Genomic DNA, 22,936 nt, shown 5'->3' on the forward strand with positions numbered 1-22,936 from the left:
ATCCTAAAACATATTTCACGAGAGGAATACTTACATGAAGATCCCAATAAAACAGGTGGTATACTAAACCATCAAAAATTAGATGTAGGCTCTCGAGCCATGCTAAGACGGAACATCAATGTTAACCATGGGCTAATTAACGGTGCTATGGGTGTTATCCAACGAATAGATTGGCCAGCACTACGCAGAGAGTAGTTGGAGCCAAGAGAACTGCCACAAGCAGTATTTGTGGAGTTCTTGCCTTTGCGTGGTAAAGGCAAGATTGAACGACGAATGCTTCCCTTAATTTTATGCTGGGCAGTGACGGTGTATAAATTACAGGGCACAACTTTAGACCGAGAAGTTGTAGATTTAAGTAGAAACTTATTTGCAAAAGGTCAAGCTTACGTTGCTTTGAGTAGAGTGAAGACTCTCTCCGGACTTGCTATTAGTTCTCTAGACCCTAATAAATTGCTTAATCAACCACATGACATAAACTCATTCAAGGAATTTATCCGGTTACGTAATCTTAACTAAAAAGACATAAATAAAATAATAATTAAAAAACAAAAACAAAAAACCCGCCTGCATGGATAACTACAATTAAAAATCAACTGAAAAGACTGAAATAAGATGAAAATTCAATGATAAGGAATTTTAAAAAAATGATTAGGTACTTAAAACCAGAAACATAAATTGAAACAGTACCAAACCAATGTACCTGCATATTGCACACTTAGAAATATCAGCACGGTAGTTTTATTACTTTTTTGCAACATTATAAACAGAATTGCAGTCGGATGCATGAAATTGAATGCTATGATAAATTATTATCTCCTTGTGCAAGCTTCTGAATGTAATTCTGTTTATAATTTTGCTAAAAAGTGAAAAAACTACAGTGCTGATATTTCTAAGTGCAATATGCAGGTACATTGGTTTGGTATTGTTTCAATTTATGTTTCTGGTTTTAAGTACACCTAATCATTATTTTTTTAAAATACCTAATCATTGAATTTTCATCTTGTTTCAGTCTTTTAAGTTGATTTTTAATTGTAGTTATCCATGCAGGCGGGTTTTTTGTTTTTGTTTTTTAATTATTATTTTATTACTTTATTTTTCTATTCCTTCGTCCCTTCGTCCTTTTCTCAGTTCTCAGTAACCGCTGTGGTTGCGTTCTTGGTTTTGTAGTAGCTAGTTATGAGGTTATGTTCATATGAACAAAAATCTCGATGGATATCACGTTATTCGGAAAAGGTGTAATTCAATATTTGTCGCGACATTAGCCCACAGAGTAGTTGTTTTCTCCTTCGAAGATTGGCAGATCGAATTTTCAAAGTATTGAAATCGGAATTATTTCGGAGGTGATGAGTAAATATTTAATAATTTGATATGTTCCCATCGCTATCCTTAAAAACGGTCGCTTTCACTTTGAAACCGCCTTTGCTTTTATCGTATCAGGTTCACCTTTTGCAATCCATTGTCTTGACTGGTTTGTTTCATTCTCAGTTATGAATAAAGACAAGGCCACTTTAGGTCCAAAATGAGCAAACGAAGCATCCAACACGCAAATAGTTTACCCATGCATAATTCTTCGATCAGTATGAAGCAAATTCATTCTTTTGATAAAGTCATAGCCTCATAACCTCAATTCGACGATCGCCCAGTACTATTTGTTACACTTTTTCGATGATATCGCTGGTTATCACAGTTTTTGACGGCCGTCTTCATTTATGCTGATACGCCCCCTTTTGACTTCAACTGCAAAAAATTTACGGTCGTATATGATAGGTCTACAATACTCGTACACAAAGTCTAGCTCCTCTTTCACTTGGATAGGCGTACTACCTTGCAAAAACGAATATTTGATGCTGAATAGTCGTGACTACAATGTTTTTGAGATTATTGACAACTTTTTCAATGAAAAGTCACCCCTATTGAGGAAAAGAATTAAATAAAAAGAGCGAAGCAATTAAATACCGCCTTCATCTCGTAGAAATGGAAAACAGGTCTCGTTTCGGTCTAAATTGGTTGATTTTTTGTTTTAATCGAATATTTTATCCAAAACGAGTCCACTTTAACCGACCAGACAATTTAGAAGTAAAATGAATAGTCGTGTGTAATTCCGCAGATGATCAAAAATCATGTCGACCATCATCTTGGCCTATGTTAGATAATGAACGAAAGACATTTTGAATCCCTCCTCGAACTATAATTAATCCTCCATAAAATAATGTGGTACCTAGAATGTTTTCTGTAGCTTATCTTTAATTTTGTTAACGAATTCTAGAGTCATCTGTAAAATTAACGAGATCTTAAGCAGCTTCTAGATTATATCAGCTAAGCTAGTGCCTAAATGCATTTGAACTTTTGATATATTGTCTGCCCTGAACTGTAGATTTTATCTTACGGGCGAGGTGTTTTCATTAGTTCTTTGAAGACACAACAAAAGCTACCAGGAGCTTTTTCGATGTCCTTAAAACGGTAATTCGCGTCTCCAATGATCATACCAGTAACACATCTTCATTTAATGCAAAGTAACTTTAACCTATTGATCTTTTGTCTACCCTGAACTGTAGATTTTGTCTGTGGAGACTTACTTACTGCGATGGCCAAAATTAATGCATTGAACTTTGAATTGCTACCCTATTTTGAAGATTTAGTCCCCTCAGCTTTTTTCTGTCCCCAGATTTAAAAAAATGACTTGGTAGTCAAAGATTTTCCAACAATGAATAGGCTAATAGAGGATTTGTTTTCATTCGTTCCTTGAAGACACAACAAAAGCTACCTGTCTCCAATGATCATACCAGTAACTGATCTTCATTCAATGCAAAGGAATTTTGAAACAGTTGGTATAATGGGAATTTCTTCGATTGTTTTTAGAGCTGGGATCTTCCTCAATGTTTTCAATTTCTTCTTGTTTTTTTATTACGATAACTTCATGTCTTTTTGGAAAAATTGAAGATGTTCTTAGAGACTGAACTGTTTATAAATTATTTAATGCAATTGAAGTATCATTCTTTGGAAACGCAGAAACAAGTACCAGGAGAATTAACATAGAAAATGTGAATAAAGTGATAGATCAGTTAATTTAGAAGACTGAGTAAAATGGTTTATGTCAAAAAATGTATAAACCTGTATAATAAAAAGATTTTCAAGATATTTCTTAGAAAAATTCCGAAAGTTTTCTAAATATTAAGTAAAATGAATTTTAATTGGTAGTTAGATAACAATTTTAAAGAGATATTTCCCGTATCGGCTACGACTGGAATATTCAGCGAAATTAAATAGCTTTCACTTGTCGTAATTGCTTCTTCGTCTTCATGTAAACAAAGAAGAACGTTTTAATGTGTCTTCAGTTGACCGTAAGACTTCCTACACTCAGGAAAGTTCCCATGAGCTGCGGTGTCGACGTAAAAAAATTCAACTATGAATGGAGTGCGCGTGAAATCGAAATCTACTCTCCTTTAACATTCAGGTCAAACTGCTACTAATTAGAGAGAAAAATATTGAGAAAAAAAGAAAAGTTTTCGTTAAGTGTTGTTCTAATGTCGACGGTGATAAGTTATGGTGTTATTTTACGAATTTTTGGTTTGGTGTTGATTTTAGTGTTGAGTGTAGGAACGGTGCCGAATGAAAGGCAGACTCAGGAATTACTCCTTTTGGATAATCTTGGAAAAAGGGGTGGGGTGTCGACTAGCGACCACGGGACACTTATGAGTATGTTGGGGAGAAGTACGTATAAAATTTCCTTTTTTATTCAAAAATATCCGTGAATATTCATTAAACAAATTTTATTAAATATTATTTAAGAGATATCTCCTCGCAGAAACCATTTAACGAGCTTGGGTTTTTTGCATTGACGAGAATGGTTCTATAAGTAACTTTCTCAGCAAAGAAAAAACAGAATTGTTGCGAATTTTAGCTTCATATACTTTTCCCAACGATGTTCAACTTCGATAATCGTCAAGCTCCTTAAAATAACCATTAACTGCTGCATCACCTCTTCATTGTAAGAAAACCTTTGACCACCGACCATTTATTCAAGTCTGGGAACAGAAAATAATCCGAGGGGGCTAAATCTGCCGAATAGGGTAGCAATTCAAAATTTAATGCATTAAAGAATTGACTTTGTGTACGAGTATTGTAGACCTATCATCTACGACCGTAAATTATTTGCAGTTGAGTTCAAAAAGGGCCGTATCAGCATAAATGAAGACGGCCGTCAAAAACTGTGATAACCAGCGATATCATCGAAACAGTGCAATAAATAGTACTGGGCGATCGTCGAATTGGGGTTAGAGAGATAGAGGAGGCTATGAATTTTACCAAAAGAATGCATTTGCTTCATTCTGATCGAAGAATTATGCATGGGTAAACTATTTGCGTGTTGGATGCCTCATTTGCTCATTTTGGACCTAAAGCGGCCTTGGTAGCGCAGTTTAAGCAAAATGAGTCGATTTTTTTGCCTTTATTCATAACTGAGAATGAAACAAACCAGTCAAGGCAATGGATTGCAAAAGTTGAACCTGATACGATAAAAGCAAAGGCGGTTTCAAAGTGAAAGCGACCGTTTTTAAGGATAGCGATGGGAATATATCAAATTATTAAATATTTACTCATCACCTCCGAAATAATTCCGATTTCAATACTTTGAAAATTCGATATGCCAATCTTCGAAGGAGAAAACAACTACTCTGTGGGCTAATGTCGCGACAAATATTGAATTACATCTTTTCCGAATAACGTGATATCCATCGAGATTTTTGTTCATATGAACATACCTCATAACTCGCTTTTACAAAACCAAAAACGCAACCACAGCGGTTACTGAGAACTGAGAAAAGGACGAAGGGACGAAGGAATAGAAAAATAAAGTAAAAAGAGAAGAAATTTATTATTCACAATTTTGATATTATAACCTTGAACATATACGCGTGCATGTTTGATGGAGGACGATTCTCTTAGATCTGAAAGATCGTTTCTGTTCTTTTCTTCATTCTGTTTGAAATTATTGTCTTTAAAACGATCAGTTTTCCAATTCCTGATCCTTCAACAACTAGCTTAAGTTTTTACTCTCAAATATTCTGTAGTACAACCCTCGGAAACTTGAACTATCTATTCACTTCTTTATTAAAACTCTTCAGATTTCTTCTGTATTCTTTCCATCTTTTCTCATTGTAGTTTCTGTACTATATTTCCAATCTCTCCTGTTACCATTTTTCTATATTTTTGCTAATAGTGATTGACCCATTATGAAACAGCTTTATTTCTGTGAAACATTACCAAACACTCAATGGAAACATCTTCACGGAGCTGTTTTGGATCCATTGTGAGCAAACGAGACATCCATTTAACACACAGCTTTCTTATGACCAAATTTTGAGTTAATATGCGATGTACCACACTTTTTGAAATGCCTACTGTATCTGCTAGCTCGCGTACTTTCAGTCGACGATCATCCATTCCACCTCATTTGGTCGTCCACTTGGTTGCTGGTCTTCGCAGGTCATACGGTCTCGTCAAAACTATGCTACCTAATATTTCACTGTTGATAACGAAGGACCAGTCTTACTCATATTAGAATCCACCTCAGCTTTTATATTGGTTGAGCTAACGCCTTTCAAATAAAAGTGTTGTATCACAAAGATGACTTTTAATGGCTGCCAAACAACTACTAAACAACTTGGCGTCTTCAGACTATAGTTTGTGTACTTTTAAAGCAATTACCGTCATCTCTAGGCCTGGCCAGGTACTTCTGGGACCTCGTGATTCCTGTATAGCTATAGATGTGTAGAAACGAAAGCAATTTTAGGCATTATTTGAAGAGAATTATTTAAATTAACCGAAATGTGATTTTTTTTCATACAATATTTAAGTCAAACTTGCTATAGATCAACACAAAATTTTTTTAAATCAAGATAATGGCATACTTTGTGGAGATTTTAATCAAGATCTTTCAACAACCACGGAATTTCTTGAAATCGAGTATATTCAATAGGAATTTTTGCAAAATTAAGTGCATACAAATTTTTTATTCATGAATCATATTTTTCGTTTAAAAAACCAATTGTTATGAGACTTGCCTAAAAATAATGGAAACAAAACTATTCAATAAATGAAATTATTGATATTTTTCATTTATTCTTTCGTTTTATATTGATTACTAACGGTAAAAAATGCCCCATAGTCTCTCGCGCCGAGAATGCAACGACTTTTTTACTATTTTAAATTAAAAAGTTGTTTAAACAATATACCTAACATAACAGCTCCTAAGCAAACGAAGGCAACGGCTACATTGATTTGTCTACAGGCTTCAGATTAAGCAGAAGACAGTCGCTAAATTTTGGCGCATGGGTACTTGTTGTTTAACAGCTGTAGTCTCGTTACTTAAAAGCCTCATCTCTGTCCAATATAATACTTAATAATGAAGGATAAGATTTAATAGGTATTAAATTATTAATCTGATTCATACTGTAATGGTTTTCATTCAAAACTTACACTAGACTTAACTGACTTATTCACTAATAATTGACTAGTATATATATATATATATATATATATATATATATATATATTCGTTCCATTCACTATGACTTTTTATTATAAACTAACTATCGCTGATAAACAAGCTTGAATATTTATCAGAAATGATGAACAACCAAATAATATGATAAAAATAAACATTAAATGAATTCCGTTTCAGCTAAATTTCAGACTTCTATTATAACCAAATAGGACCGGTTTCACGGTCCAAGTCGTGGACGAGTCGAAGCGATACTGATCTAAATCCATCGCTGAGTGCAAGAAAACTGTTCTATTACCAACGCATCAGATGTTTTCTGATTAAATATAATTCGGCAGAAATATTTGTACTATTGAAACGATTATTTGTAGTTTATTTCAACAAATTACTGACAAAATACTCCAAAGAATTGGAGATTACGGTGCAATGTTTTATATATGAAGAATGAATATTATATAATAGATTAATTCAATAAACACGGATGAAAGTTTTTTTGAATGAAATGTACAAATTAAATAATCGATGATTCACTTTTCTTGGTATAAAACAGAAATAAAATCATCTGAATACAATATAACCTCAATTATTCATTCTAATATTTTCGTTTCCGTTTCCGGTAATTTGTAACTTTCTCTCGATTCGACATTGTCAGCATATTCTGAGTGTTTAGAACATTTGATAAGCGAATTATTCGCAAAGTTTCAAATATAGAAAGTTTGCACATCAAATTTTTAAGTTACTTGAGGACGTGGTTTATAAAAGTTCACTTGATGATGGAATGCCTAAGAAATAACGCTCCATTAATCTAGTTCCAACACAGTCTTCTTCATATATTTAGGTGGTTACAGAATTTCTAGAAGGACAAATGTATTCTCAAGAGCCATCACTAGAAGATATCGCCGACCACACCAATACTTTCGAGTTTAAATTTTTTGAAGTACAATTCTGAATTTACTTCTTCAACTATTCCAATATACAAGAAATTGGACATAAGAGAGCAAAGAGAAAGCAAAAAGATGCACTGTTGAGAAAGTGTATGCAAAGGTAATGGAAAAAAAGGTTAATAGTCCAGTGATCACAGCTCCTGATCCACGAAAATTAGTTATGTCGCTGATTTTATTGATACAGTAAAAGTTAACATCAAAATTTTGGTCGCTAAGCGATATATTTTTGTTTAAATTTTCAAAATTCCGAATTTTGCAAATAACTCGAAATCTATGCCGAATTTCGAAAAAAGGGAAGGGATCAAAAATGTAGTTTAAGAATTTTCCTACAAAAAAGGTTCCCTGTAATTTTTTCCTAATCTCATAATTACTCTTACAAAAAGTGAATTTCGTGTTACTGGATTTTTTTAACAGTGCATTTTTTACGGATAATTCAAAAAAGACTTGAAATTATGAGGTAAATTTCTGAAAAAAAAATGCCGAGCAGAAAATTACCTTCGAAGAAGCTCAAATATGATTATTCCTAACGTACAAAAAACTCTAGAATGCCAGAAATCCTCTTTTAAAATCTTGATTGTTGTAAGTACTCTAAACTTAAGTGTGGGACAGGGATAATCCTTAAAAACGCTATTTTTGTGAGAACTTTATTTAAATATTAAAAATCGAATATAAGAAATTAATTGCAATCTGGTCGATTTCATCATCACTTTCGAGCATTTCTTCCAAGAGGAATTCCGCACTCGTCAAGGTGTCTTAACTCCTGCGGGAGGGGTCTCAACGTCAAAAAATTCTTCCTCCAAGTCAGCAGGAATCAGGAAACTCCACTTTACTGCATCTAAGCTGGTATTGGAGAACCATTCTTGAACCTGAAAATACACTTTTAACCATTGCAATTTGGCTGCATCTAAGGTTGAAGGAAGATACCTTAGATTGACCACAAATGGAAGGAGTTATTTTCGATAAGAATTGGTGATGTTTATCACCTGTCTTCTTACTGGCTGCTATCAAGGTACCCAATCCTTTGGAACCGATATTAACTGATTCCGAAGACTCGATGCTGGAGTTTTAGACCCAACAATTGATATCTGAAGATGTAGATCTGCGAAAGAAAGTTTTGGGTATTATAAACACGAATGAGAGTCGTTTTGTTGGAAGGCCTCAAAACTTCTCAATGCTCATAAAGGTTACTGTAAAACATTAGAGAAATAGAGAGCCAGATTATAAGCGTTCATACAATCCCTGGAGACCAGATTGAAATATGCTAAAAACTGGAAATAAAATACTTTTCATGGTTAAAATTGGTCTAATGATCAAGAGGAAGCGTTCCAATTTTAGGGATCGCCGTTTAAAAATTTGAAAATAGAAATAACACATTGTAAAGTTGGTATAATGAAAATACTTGAAACCGTATTCAAACAAAGCCAAAATTCCTATTTGCTGATCAATTTTGTGAAAGCGAGGCTCTACAGAGTCAAACTTTGTTGGCTTATCAATATCACGGTTTAACGCCTTTTTTCACGACTTGAGACTTTGGACTATACTTGCTATGAATATTTACATCAGTCTCGTCAAAAAAGTCCATTCTCATATTTATACAAGAAAATCGCGAACAAAACAATAAAAACAATTCAACATTTCACTAATCAAAGAGTATTTTGATGCTGGCGTTTACGACACTACGTACTAAAAATGAAACATAATTAATTTTTTACCTTGAAACACTCTGCCATTTTCAGTATTTTTTTTCACAATTTTTAATCAACAATTAACGTTAAAACTTTACACGTGCACTAATAAGATGTGTCTTACCTTCTGTCTGTTTTGCTCCGACGGCGCCCTCTACACCCGTAGAATTTTCGGCTTATGCAAGCTTTCGTTTTCCTCCGTATGTTGCGCTAAAACCAATCCCTCGAAAATCGCAAAAATATTTAAGAACAAAATGTCGTTTTGGAGCTCTTGGCGAATTTTTAAATTTTTGAAGGGAAACCGAAGGTTTTACAAACTTATTTGGGGAGGAAATTGAAGCTCGACCACTCAGCTACCAAAAAGTTTGCTTTAGATTTCTCGTTATTTTTCGAAAATTGCTGGTATTCAACAACAAAAAAGTAACCAAACTTGTTAACTATGAAAAAATCTAACATTAGTAAAAGTAGTTTTTTTCCTACCACAGAGTGAGTTCAAAGGTATAATTGGTCTCATTTCGTAATCGTCTAATTGACAACCTCAAGCAAGGGTTCGCTACTGGGTGTAGCAGAGTCACAGACACGTGTGTTATAAGTTCACCCAGGCACCCAGTAGAAAACAATCCCGTTCGTGTTGTTTTCCAAGAAAATTTCACAAGTCTGAATTTTTTTGCAGATGCAGTTAAAAAGTAGAGAATCTAACGAGTAAAATTCTCTTTTTGTCGTCCCTAAATGTTGAGTTTTTGAGAAGATACAGCAGTTTCTTCTTCAGCCTGGGACGTAATTTCCTTCAGATTCTACATGGCGAGAAAACTTTTTGAAGATGCGACCCCGAAGTTTGAGCGCATTTTAAAAAGAAATAACAACTCTTAGGGAAAAATTACAAGAAACAAGATTTTATAGAAAATTTCTTAAAGTACATTTTTGATCCCATCATTTTTTTCGACATTCCGCATAGATTTCGAGTTATTTGCAAAATTAGGAATTTTTGAAAATTTAAACAAACTCAACTTAAATGGCAAATCCTGAAATTGGAAAGCTTCTTCTTGATAATCAGACCCAATTTAATCCTGAAAAGACTTTATTTCTAATTTTTAGCATATTTGAATCTGGTATCCGGGGATTGTATGAACGTTCATAATCTGGCTCTCCATTTCCATTTCTAATGTTTTACTGTAACCTTTGGGTACCTTGACGGCAGCCAGTAAGAGAAGAGTAGATAAACATCACCAATTCTTATCGAAAATAACTCTTCCATTTGTGGTCAATCTGAGGTATCTTCCTCCAACCTCAGATGCAGCCAAATTGCATTGCTTAAGAGTGTATTTCCACTTTCAAGAATGGTTCTCCAATACCAGCTTAGATGCAGTCAAGTGGGGATGGAGAAGTTTCAAGACGTTTTGTCACCGAAACCAATGAAGCAACCACCAGCGCCCTCAGAGATCTTAAAAATGATTTTTTGTAACTGCCAAAAAGGTTGTAGTAAATTAGGTACTTGCAAGAAGGCTGGACTGCTATGTAGAACCCTGTGCGAGTCGTGTTCACAAAATTCATGCACGAATCTGATTCCTGCTGACTTGGGGAAAGAATTTTTTGACGTTGAGACCCCTCCCGCAGGAGAAGACAGTTAAGACACCTTGACGAGTACGGAATTCCTCTTGGAAGAAATGCTCGAAAGTGATGATGAAATCGACTAGATTGCAATTGATTTCTTATATTCGATTTTTAATATTTTCTCTATTTTTGATAAATGTTTAAATAAAGTTCTCACAAGAATAGCGTTATCCCTGTCCCACACTTAAGTTTAGAGTACTTACAACAATCAAGATTTTAAAAGAGGATTTCTGGCATTCTAGAGTTTTTTGTACGTTAGGAATAATCATATTTGAGCTTCTTCGAAGGTAATTTTCTGCTCGGCATTTTTTTTTTCAGAAATTTACCTCTAAATTTCAAGTCTTTTTTGAGGTATCCGTAAAAAATACACTGTTAAAAAAATCCAGTAACACGAAATTCACTTTTTGTAAGAGTAATTATGAGATTAGGAAAAAATTACAATGAACCTTTTTTGTAGGAAAATTCTTAAACTACATTTTTGATTCCCTCACTTTTTTTGAAATTTGGCTTATATTTCGAGTTATTTGCAAAATTCGAAATTTTAAAAAATTAAACAAAAATATATGGCTTAGTGACCCAAATTTTGATGTTAACTTTCACTTTATCGATAAAAACTACCTTAATCCAGAAAATTAATCCAGAAAACATAACTAATTTTCGTGGGTTTTGGCTCTAATAGGACTGTACTCACTTGAAAAGTGGATGAAACAACAATTGAAGAAATTAATGACAATATAAGAATATAACAAAATGCCAAAAACATTCAGAAAAAAGCTACGAATAAAAACTAAGGACTATACAATGTAAACTTTGAGAATATGGCAAGAAAACAATTTAGATAGTAAGAAATGACCCAAAATTAATGATATATTTAAACTTAAGACCAGATGGCAACACCACAAACGAAAAGAGCAATGAGAAGTTTGTCGATACTACTGAACAAAGACAAAGACAATGACGACACTGACAAAGGATAAAATCTGCAACCATGGATGACTAGAAGAAGTAAATAGTTGTTAAACGTGATTATAAGATTAAAAAAATCTCCAGAAAGTCAAAGCGACATCTATACAAAACAATAATAACACCAACAGATGCAGAGGACGAGATATTAACTATATGAAAAAGAAAAATAGACCAGCCTCTGTTGTAGTGCTGATCTTGCGATTCAATTAATTACACGTGATCACAAGTTCGCCAACTCAATACTAGTAGAATAAAATTTGTCAGAAATGTCAAATTTACCGTTGATGCTTTGAACCTAGTTATTTATTTAGAAACATTCACTATTTACACTTCTTTTAATTTAAATATCGTTTTATTCTTGTTACAGTGATACCTCAATCATGCCGTTACCGTGGAGTGAAGTATGAATGCGGTTTAAGCATCAGCTGTGTCTTAGGTGGTGGAAGACCCTTAGATCTATGCTCAGGAGGAATGATATGGGCCTGTTGCATAGACAGGGAAGTTTCACATACACCGACAATTAGACCGGAAATACCAGTTCTTAACAACGCCAGTGAGTACCAATTTAAATGATTTTCTAATTGGTATTTATATTTTCTTCGAAATAATCTTTTGTTTGTAATTTTAACAAATATAGAGGATTCTAATGGAAAGTTAAAATTTTTGGGATAAAGACAATTTTAGAGGTGAAATTTCATCGTGTTTATCTACATCATTTACTATTCAACCTGTTTGTATAACAAGTTTCACGCAAAATCTTAATCCTCCAAAAATCCAAATTAGTTGCTTTAGTAATTTTTTGACCAGCAGAAATATATTAAATTTGCATTGGTTTGCATTTAGTCGATTTGGTTGTACGTTCTTTTCCCAATTTTATATTTTGAACGTATCATCTCCAATGATCGTCTGACCCATCCAACTCTTGTTGCAAAATATCTACCCAGATTTGAAGGGTTGTTACCATTCAATTTCATCTGAAAGGATTTGAATAAAATCCTGCTGTATATCCTAAAAAAATATCTACTCCATTAAAGGGAAAAAGTTTTTCTTGCTTGGAAAGAGTAAAGAACTTTTCCAAATTGATTTCTAGTCGAAAAAAAGGTTTAGGCTTACAAAAATGTTTTTATAATCTATCTACATCATTTACTATTCAATCTGTTTGTATAACAACAAGTTTCATACAAAATCTTAATCCTCCAAAATTCCAAATTAGTTGCTTCATGTTGAGGTATATACAAAGGACATGGAGAACAATATCGTAACTGTTTTGTTGGTATAACCTCTTGGAAAATCAATGAGGAATGTAATAGTGTATTGTGGTGGTTCTTCATTAATTTTTTGACCAGCAGAAATATATTAAACTTTGTATCGGAGCTAGTCGATTTGGTTGTACGTTCTTTTCCCAATTCTATATTTTGAACGTCTCATCTCCAACTATTATCTGACCCACTCAACTCTTGCTGCAAAATATATACCCAGATTTGAGGGTTGTTACCATAAATTCCTGTTGTAGATCCTAAAAAAATATATCTACTCTACTACAGGGGAAAAAGTTTTTCTTCTTTGGATAGAATGAAGAACTTTTCAAGATCAGTTTCCAGTCGAAAAAAAGCTTTAGGTTTGCAAAAATGTTTTGATAATCTATCTACATAATTTACTGTTCAACCTGTTTGTATAACAACAAGTTTTACAGAAAATTTTAATCCTCCAAAATTCAAAATTAGTTGCTTCATGTTGAGGTATAGAGGAATGTAAGAGTGTGTCGTGGTGGTTATTCAGTAACTTTTTGGCTAGCGGAAATATATGAAACTTTGCATTGGAGCTAGTCGATTTGGTTGTACGTTCTTTTCCCAATTCTATATTTTGAACGTCTCATCTCCAATTATTATCTGACCCATCCAACTCTTGCTGCAAATTATCTACCCAGATTTGAAGAGTTGAATAAAATACTGTTCTATATCCTAAACAAATATATCTACTCCCCTACAGGAGAAAAAGTTTTTCTTGCTTGGAATGAGTTTAGAACTTTTCAAGATCGATTTCCAGTTGAGAAAAGGTTTAGGCTTACAAAAATGTTTTTATAATCATGTAGTGAACGCTTTAGTATGCCTTTCAACCATTCTTTACCCTGAAAATAATACAGGATCTTATGCGAAACTTTCATTGATAAAAAATGTAATTTGAATAATTGTGAACTAAGTTATGGAATATCAGAGGTTAGGTACAAGATGAATAGCCTACAGGACACAACAAATCCTTGCAAATCGATTTTAACATGTCTAAGTTCACAAGGACATGGATACTTGGACGGCTAACTTGATTGCTTCATCTTCATAACGTAGAATTTAAAAAAGTTGATGTCGCAATTCAAATAATAAGTTTAGAAAATGCTAGATTTAGCAATTGAAGTTTCTATGGTCTTTTTCACCATAAAAGCAACAACAGAAACTGAATTACATGGGGTAATACGGATCCGCAGACTTTTTGGTACGATAGCATAGAAGTAATTCCTATTTTTTTATTTTCGTTTCTCTTCTAACCACATTTTCGTTGGTTTTTCGTTTTTTCTGGTTCCTCCCTGATCTATATCCATCTCGCATTCTCTGGATGTGAATCTGCTACTTTAATCTTTTGGATTTTGGTTCTGCATCTTAGACGTTCAACAATCCTCGTTCAACGTCAAACAACGTCGCTATTTGATTCATGTAGTTAAACATTCCCCAGCGCCATCTTCACTTCCAACTGCGAACCAATTGTCAGATAACAGCCTGTTTCGCTTAACGCCGTGTTTTGCAACGCTTCTCAATTGCTTAATTCGTATAGTTTTTTCGATTTATACTTCTTCATCTTTGAATTTACTGTCCCTATAGTTTCAAAATCGACTTTTCTACAGTTATCTTCAATTCGTTCGAATCGCGAATATACAATCAATTGCGAATAATAAAACTAGTTGTTTTGGTTGTCTATCTCGCAGGAAAATAATCAAAATAAATTTGACAGAAATCTAACATTTTTTAACACATATAAATATATAGAATTGGAAGAACTTTATAAACCCTTAGAATCCTCGTTCAATAAATGTTATATTGAGGTTAGTAACAAATTTTGATTTTTGATTTGTATAAATTTGTAATTTGTATATGTAAAGGTATCGAATCTCAATTAATATCATCTTTGGAGTGAATATAATCTTATAATTAATGTATCGGGAAAATTACTGAGAGTATGGAATTAATTGCTAATCAGAGATGATAAATTGAGTGTATTAATGTCAGAAAAATGTCTAAATACAGATTACAAAACATGAACTTGATCGAATTTGCTCGTGATCCCAAAATTTACTTATTATTTACTTATTTTCCGGTATAATTTTTGTTATCCATAGTTTCATTTCCTTCTAAAGAAACTCCCTTTATTACCTAGCTGCAATGGTCTATTTTAAGTAACGATTCTTGTTTGCCAGATTATTTACTTTTTTATCCATATATTCCGATGAGGTGATACCCAGATTGGTGAAACACTCCATGACCAAATTCTACTCTATCATATGTGGTTATTATAAAAGCTTGACTGTCGATAGGATTGCCATATGTCTCTTCAAGTGGTTCCTATTCAAAGTGGATTCCTCATAATCCCAAAGGACTACGAATTCTACTTGGAAGGTGCTAGGATGAATTCCTATTGATTTAGAGTATTTCTTGATCCGTATACACTTGTCTCCATTTCCACTGCCGTTTTGGAGGCATGGGTATACAATATCTGGTATGATTTTTGACTGAGAGCGAAGTTTATAGTCTTTCCAATTGCTTATGTCAGATTACAAAACATGAATTTGATCAAATTTGCTCATGATCCCAAAGTTCTTTCTACTTGGAAGGTGCTAGGACGAGTTCCTATTGATTTGGAGTATTTCTAGGTCCGTATACACTTGTCTCCATTTCCACTGCCGTTTTGGAGGCATGGGTATACAATATCTGGTATGATTTTTGACTGAGAGCGAAGTTTATAGTCTTTCCAATTGCTTATGTCAGATTACAAAACATGAATTTGATCAAATTTGCTCATGATCCCAAAGTTCTCTCTACTTGGAAGGTGCTAGGACGAGTTCCTATTGATTTGGAGTATTTCTAGGTCCGTATACACTTGTCTCCATTTCCACTGCCGTTTTGTAGGCATGGGTATACAATATCTGGTATGATTTTTGACTGAGAGCGAAGTTTATAGTCTTTCCAATTGCTTATGTCAGATTACAAAACATGAATTTGATCAAATTTGCTCGTGATCCCAAAGTTCTTTCTACTTGGAAGGTGTTAAGACGAGTTCCTATTGATTTGGAGTATTTCTTGATCCGTATGCACTTGTCTCCATTTCCACTGCCGTTTTGGAGGCATGGATAATCAATATCTGGTATGATTTTTGACTGAGAGCGAAGTTTATAGTCTTTCCAATTGCTTATGTCAGATTACAAAACATGAATTTGATCAAATTTGCTCATGATCCCAAAGTTCTTTCTACTTGGAAGGTGCTAGGACGAGTTCCTATTGATTTGGAGTATTTCTAGGTCCGTATACACTTGTCTCCATTTCCACTGCCGTTTTGGAGGCATGGGTATACAATATCTGGTATGATTTTTGACTGAGAGCGAAGTTTATAGTCTTTCCAATTGACTATGTCACATACCTAGACTAGGAAGATTTTGTAAATTTTATAATGGGAGTTTTAGAAGAGACCTTTGTACATCCGTACTTCTTTAGTTTCTGATTTCGTCTCTGCCTATTCTGGTTACGTTCTAGTTCTAAAAAATTCTTTACCTCAAAAGATCGAGGTCACTTATAGCGATTAATTCCAGCTCTTTGTTTCAATCTATGAAATTGGTTAACTAACATTAACAATAACCCAATTACCGTAATAAACTTAGACACGTACCATCTCGTAAGCCATTATCCGCCGGAACCGGCGGAAAATCCTGATTTGAACAGCGTCGATGGGCCTTACAGGCCTATGGATAGACCCGGGTTTAACGTCGATCGACCTGGAGTTAGACCTTCTTCTTTAAGACCCGTTTTCCACGAAGACGATCAAGACGATTACGATGTCTATGATAACGATGGACCGTACGAAGACGAACCACATAATATTAGGGGTAAACATTACTAACATTTATTATATTAATATTAGCGGTGTATGAGTGTTTTTTTAAATACTTTCCGACTCGTTTTATCGCAATTTTGTAATATCTACGAGGAGGCTATGACCTCCTTATTAGATTCAAATATCCACCCAACGAATGACTTTCTAAAGTTAAGAAACAAGGAACTAAATCTAGAGAATACGATACATTTTGTTCTTTAATTCGACATCGAATGTACCCAATCATTCGGTATAGTACAGACCCTTGACCGTTGTGGTTTTCTTCAGATATATAACACTTGGTGTTTCCAAAGAAAACGGCGACATCACCTTCAGCAACCAACAGTTTTTACAAATGATTCCTTTTTCGTTTTTTTATTGTCAAAAATGGAATACCAGAATTTGATATAACCAGTTACGAAGACGTGGAAGACTTGGGGTTGTACCCAAACATTCTACGGTGAATGTACATGGCAATCATCACATATGGGGTAGTGGTTTCAGCAGAGGATTCTGCTAAGCAGCCATGAGAGCTTCAAGGTCCAAACTCGTTTGGATTCGCCTAGAAAAATTAAACGAGATAGGCAAGAAAAATGAAATTATCCTTCAAAGGATTCCGGGACACACCAAGGGAAAGGATATAGCTGCTAAGCTAGCTAAAGCGGGGGCAGACAAACCCTCCATGGGACCTGAAACTGTTTATGGTACCAGCTACAGAACAATGGGAAAATGAGGTAGTTGGGAGCGAAACTAATTATGGGGACATAGACTCTGGAGTTAGCAAATAATGGGGCGTGCAGATTTTGTTGCATACCTCTCCAGATCATTACAGCTGGGAGCGTATAAAATAGAAGACGAAGACCTCTGGGAACTACACATTCTAGATTTGAAAAGGAGTAGGATTACCAGATCAGCTGATCCCAAGTATCGCATCAAGAAAGGATGATACAAATAGATCCTTTCAGTTTTTGTTATGAACGATGAAAATTCTTCACACTTGCCAGTTCGAAAATATTGGTTTTTATACGGATAAATTAGAAGAGTTTTCGAAAAATGTAAAAAAAGGAAAATTTGCTTATAAAATTCTGGTTTAGTGTGAGATTTCGATAAGAGGAATATCCAGACATTATGTGGGTCGAGTGGAGGGGAAATATGTAGATTCTGATAACTACCCCTATAAACTAGTTGATTTTGTAGGTCAACATCTCTGGAGATGATAAAATGTTTCAACTGGACTTAGTAACCTGCCATTAGGCAAGGGCGACTCAAAATTGGCTACACCAAACAAAAAAATAAACTCCTACTTCAGGCCAATCGAATTAAAGATTTTTGGGCACTTTTATCTCTCACGGTATATGATGGAGGGTGGAAAGCCGGAAATGAGGAAAAAATTTAGAAAGTTCAAGTCCTAAAAGACCTAAAACTTAATTACCTAATTTGAATCAATGAGAATGAGGCAATACTAAGTAGATTTCTCTAAAATAAATGTAGTATTTGGTTATATTTATATATTTTTATTGTGATCACCTTGTATTTTCATGAACCTGAAACAATTCACAACTCTGGTATCTTTATTAATATTTATATATAGTGATAATCACTTAATTCATCATGGGATTCCAAAAATAGAGCGAGTAAGTTGATAATCTCCTGCAATTATTTAGAAAGCAAAAATAATTAACTATAAACTTATTTTTGGAAAAAATTATGACTCGCAGATGTACGAAAGGTTTTAAATTATCTTGTATATCTGTTCACTTGTATATCGCTAATATTAATTTACAATTTTCTTCTATTTTTATGAAAACTTACATTCTTTCTTATCTGTTGTAATTACGTGTGATTTTAATGTGACTAAAATAATTGTATGTTTGTTAATAAACTATATATGAGAAAAATTATAATTAAAATTATTTCTATGTAGAGGATGGTCCTAAAAGTACCAGGCCCAACAAAGAAAACACAAAAATATTGGAAAAAAATCCATTTATTTGTCAACGTAATTTACTTTGAGCTTAATACACTTTTTACAGCGATGTTCATTACGTTTAGCCATTAGTCTCTTCATTGTTGCAAAATTTTTAACCATCTAGCTATTTGAGAACAGAAAATGATCCGAGGGGGCTAATTCTGGTGAATAGGTTGTGTGAAGTAGCCATTCAAACTTTAATTTTGGTCTGGTGTGAGCTGGTGCATTGTCACTTTTTTCTTAACCAAATGCGGTCGTTTTTGCTTGATTCCTTCACTCAAATGTCGCAATAAAAATTTAGTATAATACTTGCTGTTGATAGTTTCTTTTCATCAAGATAGTTAATGAAAATTACCCCACGCGCAACCCAAAAAACTAACGCCATGACCTTGCCTGCAGATAGAACGGTCTGCATTAGTTGGACCTGGTCCTCCCTCTTCAGTCCATTGTTTTGATTGTTGTTTTTTTTCTTGGGTGTGAAGTGATGGACCTTCGTTTCATCCATGATTATTTCTGTTAAACATTGTGAGCAAACGCGGTACCCAAGCTTTATCATGTTAATACGCGATGTATAGCACTTTTTGAAATGCTTAGCTCGAGAACTTCCAATCGACGGATTTTCTTCAACATTTCTGGAGTCGTCACCTCATTTGGTCGACCACTGGGTTGTTGGTCATCGCAGGTCGTACGGTCTCTTGAAACATATACTGTATAGATTGTGTACTTTCTAATACAGTGGTATTTTCCAAGCAACTATCGCCATCTCTAGGTTAGACTAAGTACCTCTAGGACCATTCTTGTAGATTTCATCGAATAACATTTTTTTGAAAGTAAAATATTGTCCAATACCCTGTATACCGATATGGATAAGGGAATAGATTTGTTCTCAAAAAAAAACAATAATTATTATATAAAGTAGATTCACGGTATTTCTTTCATGATTTGTCGATCGATTTCTCCATTCTGTTCAGATATTTCGAAATTAAATGTTTCGACGTTATTGTATAAAGTTGCGAGGTTAACAGTTTAACAATTCGACCCATTGTAAACATTCTGACTTCAACTGAATTTTTTTAAATCAATCGTCGGATCAAATGAGATAATGTTTGAAAGACAATTTAATATGCTTCAATGTGAGTATAAATTTATGATATTATCAACATAAATAGGGTTATTAATAATTTGAAACTTAATTTCTTTATCATGGGTATGAGCTTCTCTTGCTATAATAATACTCAAACGATTAGGCGTAGATCTAATCAAGTTATTGTGAAATGTCTAACTCGAATTCTTCTTTTTAGCTCATCAAATGAATATTCTATCGGATTTAGATCAGAACTGTATGCTGGCCATTCCATAAACCGAAAAAGGTTAATTCGTTATGAATTGCTAAAATCTCCCAGATATATCTTATCATCATGGTCGGTTCTCCTATAGAAATTGCCCCCAGATCATGCAAGAACAATCTCCATAAGCACTCATCTGCAAAAATCGCTCTCTTGGTCTTTGGTACATTTCCTTTTTTCTTTCTTCATGATGTCATATTCTGGTCTCGTTTGAGAACAGAACAGATCCCGATTGGTCTAAAGTCGAATTCAAATGATTCTGTGCAAAACTCAGGCGAGCTTGCGAAGTTGTGGGCTACTCCCGGGTTTTTTAAGGGTCAGGTTATTTTTCTGTAGTCGTCGTCTTACTGTCCACTGACTAATAGTCACTATTCACACCTCATGGAGCTGCCACTGCACTTTAACGGTAATAAGATGACGATTTCTTAATGTTGACACAATAAAGCGGTTATGAATGACCTTCTGACTGTTCAAGGTAGTCTATGAAAGGATCCAGTCTCCTTTCAACGCTGATACACTCTTAGAACCACTACGCGGGTTATTTCTAGTATGAGCTCGCTGACCAAGTCCATTGTCGTTTAAAGCAATAACTTTTTGTGGTCTAATCTAACACACTTGAATACCATTGAGATTAAATTGTCTTTCAAGCAGCGTGTTTCTTTTTTTGATCTGTTGAATGATTTAGAAAAAGAAAAAAAACGTTAAAACCTCACATTGGGCTGATTTCTATGAACGCAAGTATATATTTTATACTGATGAAGTCTTTTAATGTCAAAATAGGTTCAAAAAGTAGAACTCGATTAAGAAGTCAAAAATTGTCACGTTTTCCAATTAAATGTATTTCAAATCAGAGCAAATAGCCAGGAGAGATCAAAAAATATTGTTCTAAATATAGTAGGTATTCAAAAATTGTTGTTCTGTAGCTGGAAATCAATTTTTGTACTATTAAAACGAGTTTTTGCTCTGAAACTTTTTTCCATGATTTGATGGTTGAGGATTTCCATCACTAAATGCGCCTTGCAACCACTTAATTGCACTTGGCTCTTGCACAATAATTCTGATACAACTTTTTCTGATTTTATGATTAATAACTGTAATAATTTTTAGGTTGTGGAGAACAGCATACTAGAAGCAACAGAATAGTGGGTGGACATTCGACGGGATTCGGATCCCATCCATGGCAAGTTGCTCTGATAAAAACAGGATTTTTAACAAAAAAATTGGCTTGTGGTGGCGCTCTACTTAACGAGAGGTGGATAGTAACTGCAGCTCATTGCGTCGCCACGTAAGTTAAATTCTTAATCGAATTATTAATCGATTGATTATCGTTTTATTATTTCCAGAACAACTAATGGTAATATTCGTATCCGATTGGGTGAATGGGACGTACGAGATCAAGAGGAAAAGCTACCGTTCGAAGAATATACGGTGGAACGTAAAGAAGTGCATCCTTCGTACTCGCCGTCAGATTTTAAAAACGACGTAGCTCTAGTTAAGCTCGACAGAAACGTTAGATTCAAACAGCACATCTTACCAGTTTGTCTACCCTCTCCCACGGTAAGTAAAAATACTTTTTAACGTACCATTTTATTCAGAAAAAGATCTTCTTAACTTCCTGCGTAGTTGTTTCTTGTCCAGATCTTTTTTTAATCATAGTAGCAATCAATTGGAAATTTGATGATTCGAATTAATTATTTTTGTGATCAAAAAGATTTATTGTTGTTTAAGATGAAACTGGTCGGAAAGAAAGCTACAGTAGCAGGCTGGGGAAGAACGAGACATGGTCAAGCGACTGTCCCTTCGACTTTACAAGAAGTCGAAGTAGAAGTAATACCAAACGATAGATGTCAAAGATGGTTTAGAGCGGCTGGAAGGCGCGAAATAATCCATGATGTGTTTCTTTGCGCTGGTTATAAAGAAGTAAGTTGATAATCAGTTGTATAATTTAGCACGACGTGTTCCAAAAAAAAGAGAAGATCAGCCAAATGGTCGAAGCTTTCCGATTCCTTTTAGCCGAAAATCCTAATTTTTCACGTTTTTTCCTCAAGAAAAGTTAACAAACACCATAAGTCCAACCCAGCAGAGGAGCTATTCCTATATCAGGGCCTACTTAAATAAATATTCCTCCTTATCCAAAGAATCTCTTTCTCTGGATCCACAAGTTGTGATCTAAATCGACAATTTGCAAAATAATTAATTTATGTCATGATTTATCAGGCTAGCAGTCATTACTGAATGGATAGATTCAAAAATTTTAATCAAAGTAGTGATTCTTTTTTTGTGTGTTGTAGGGCGGAAGGGATTCCTGTCAAGGTGATTCCGGAGGACCTTTAACGTTAACAATCGAAGGAAGAAGAACTTTAATCGGTTTAGTATCGTGGGGTATAGGATGTGGAAGGGAACATCTACCTGGTGTCTATACAAATATTCAAAAATTCGTGCCTTGGATGGATAAAGTGATGGCAGGATGAATTAATCAACTAGTCGCCTGGATTCTATATTAAATTTTAATTTTTACGTATAAGTTTGAAGTGAATTTTTCATTCAAGTTTGAGTAATTTTTAACTAAATATTTTATTTTGAATTCGATTATGTTATGATTTTACGACTAGGTTCACTAGTACGTATGAAGTTAATCAAGAAGCTTAAATAAACTAGCGGGAAGGTGAATCAACTCTTGGTGGATGGAAGTAGTCTTTATGTCTATTATCAAATATCAAAAAAATATTATTGAGAATTGTTTTGAACAAACCTAATCTAATCTAATCATATTTGCAAAGTTG

General features: G+C 34.2%; 1 protein-coding gene across 1 annotated transcript; it reads left to right on the forward strand.

Moving 5' to 3' along the window:
- The first annotated feature begins 3,692 nt into the window (after positions 1–3,692).
- Positions 3,693–22,624, forward strand: LOC130895783 (serine proteinase stubble). The gene is made up of 6 exons (XM_057803332.1): positions 3,693–3,711; positions 12,076–12,261; positions 21,261–21,438; positions 21,497–21,710; positions 21,882–22,073; positions 22,445–22,624. Exons 1-6 carry the CDS (start codon positions 3,693–3,695, stop codon positions 22,622–22,624), a joined length of 969 nt encoding a protein of 322 aa, XP_057659315.1.
- The last annotated feature ends 312 nt before the right edge of the window (positions 22,625–22,936 follow it).

The sequence above is a fragment of the Diorhabda carinulata genome, chromosome 6 (genome assembly GCF_026250575.1).
Source record: "Diorhabda carinulata isolate Delta chromosome 6, icDioCari1.1, whole genome shotgun sequence".
NCBI lineage: Eukaryota > Metazoa > Arthropoda > Insecta > Coleoptera > Chrysomelidae > Diorhabda > Diorhabda carinulata.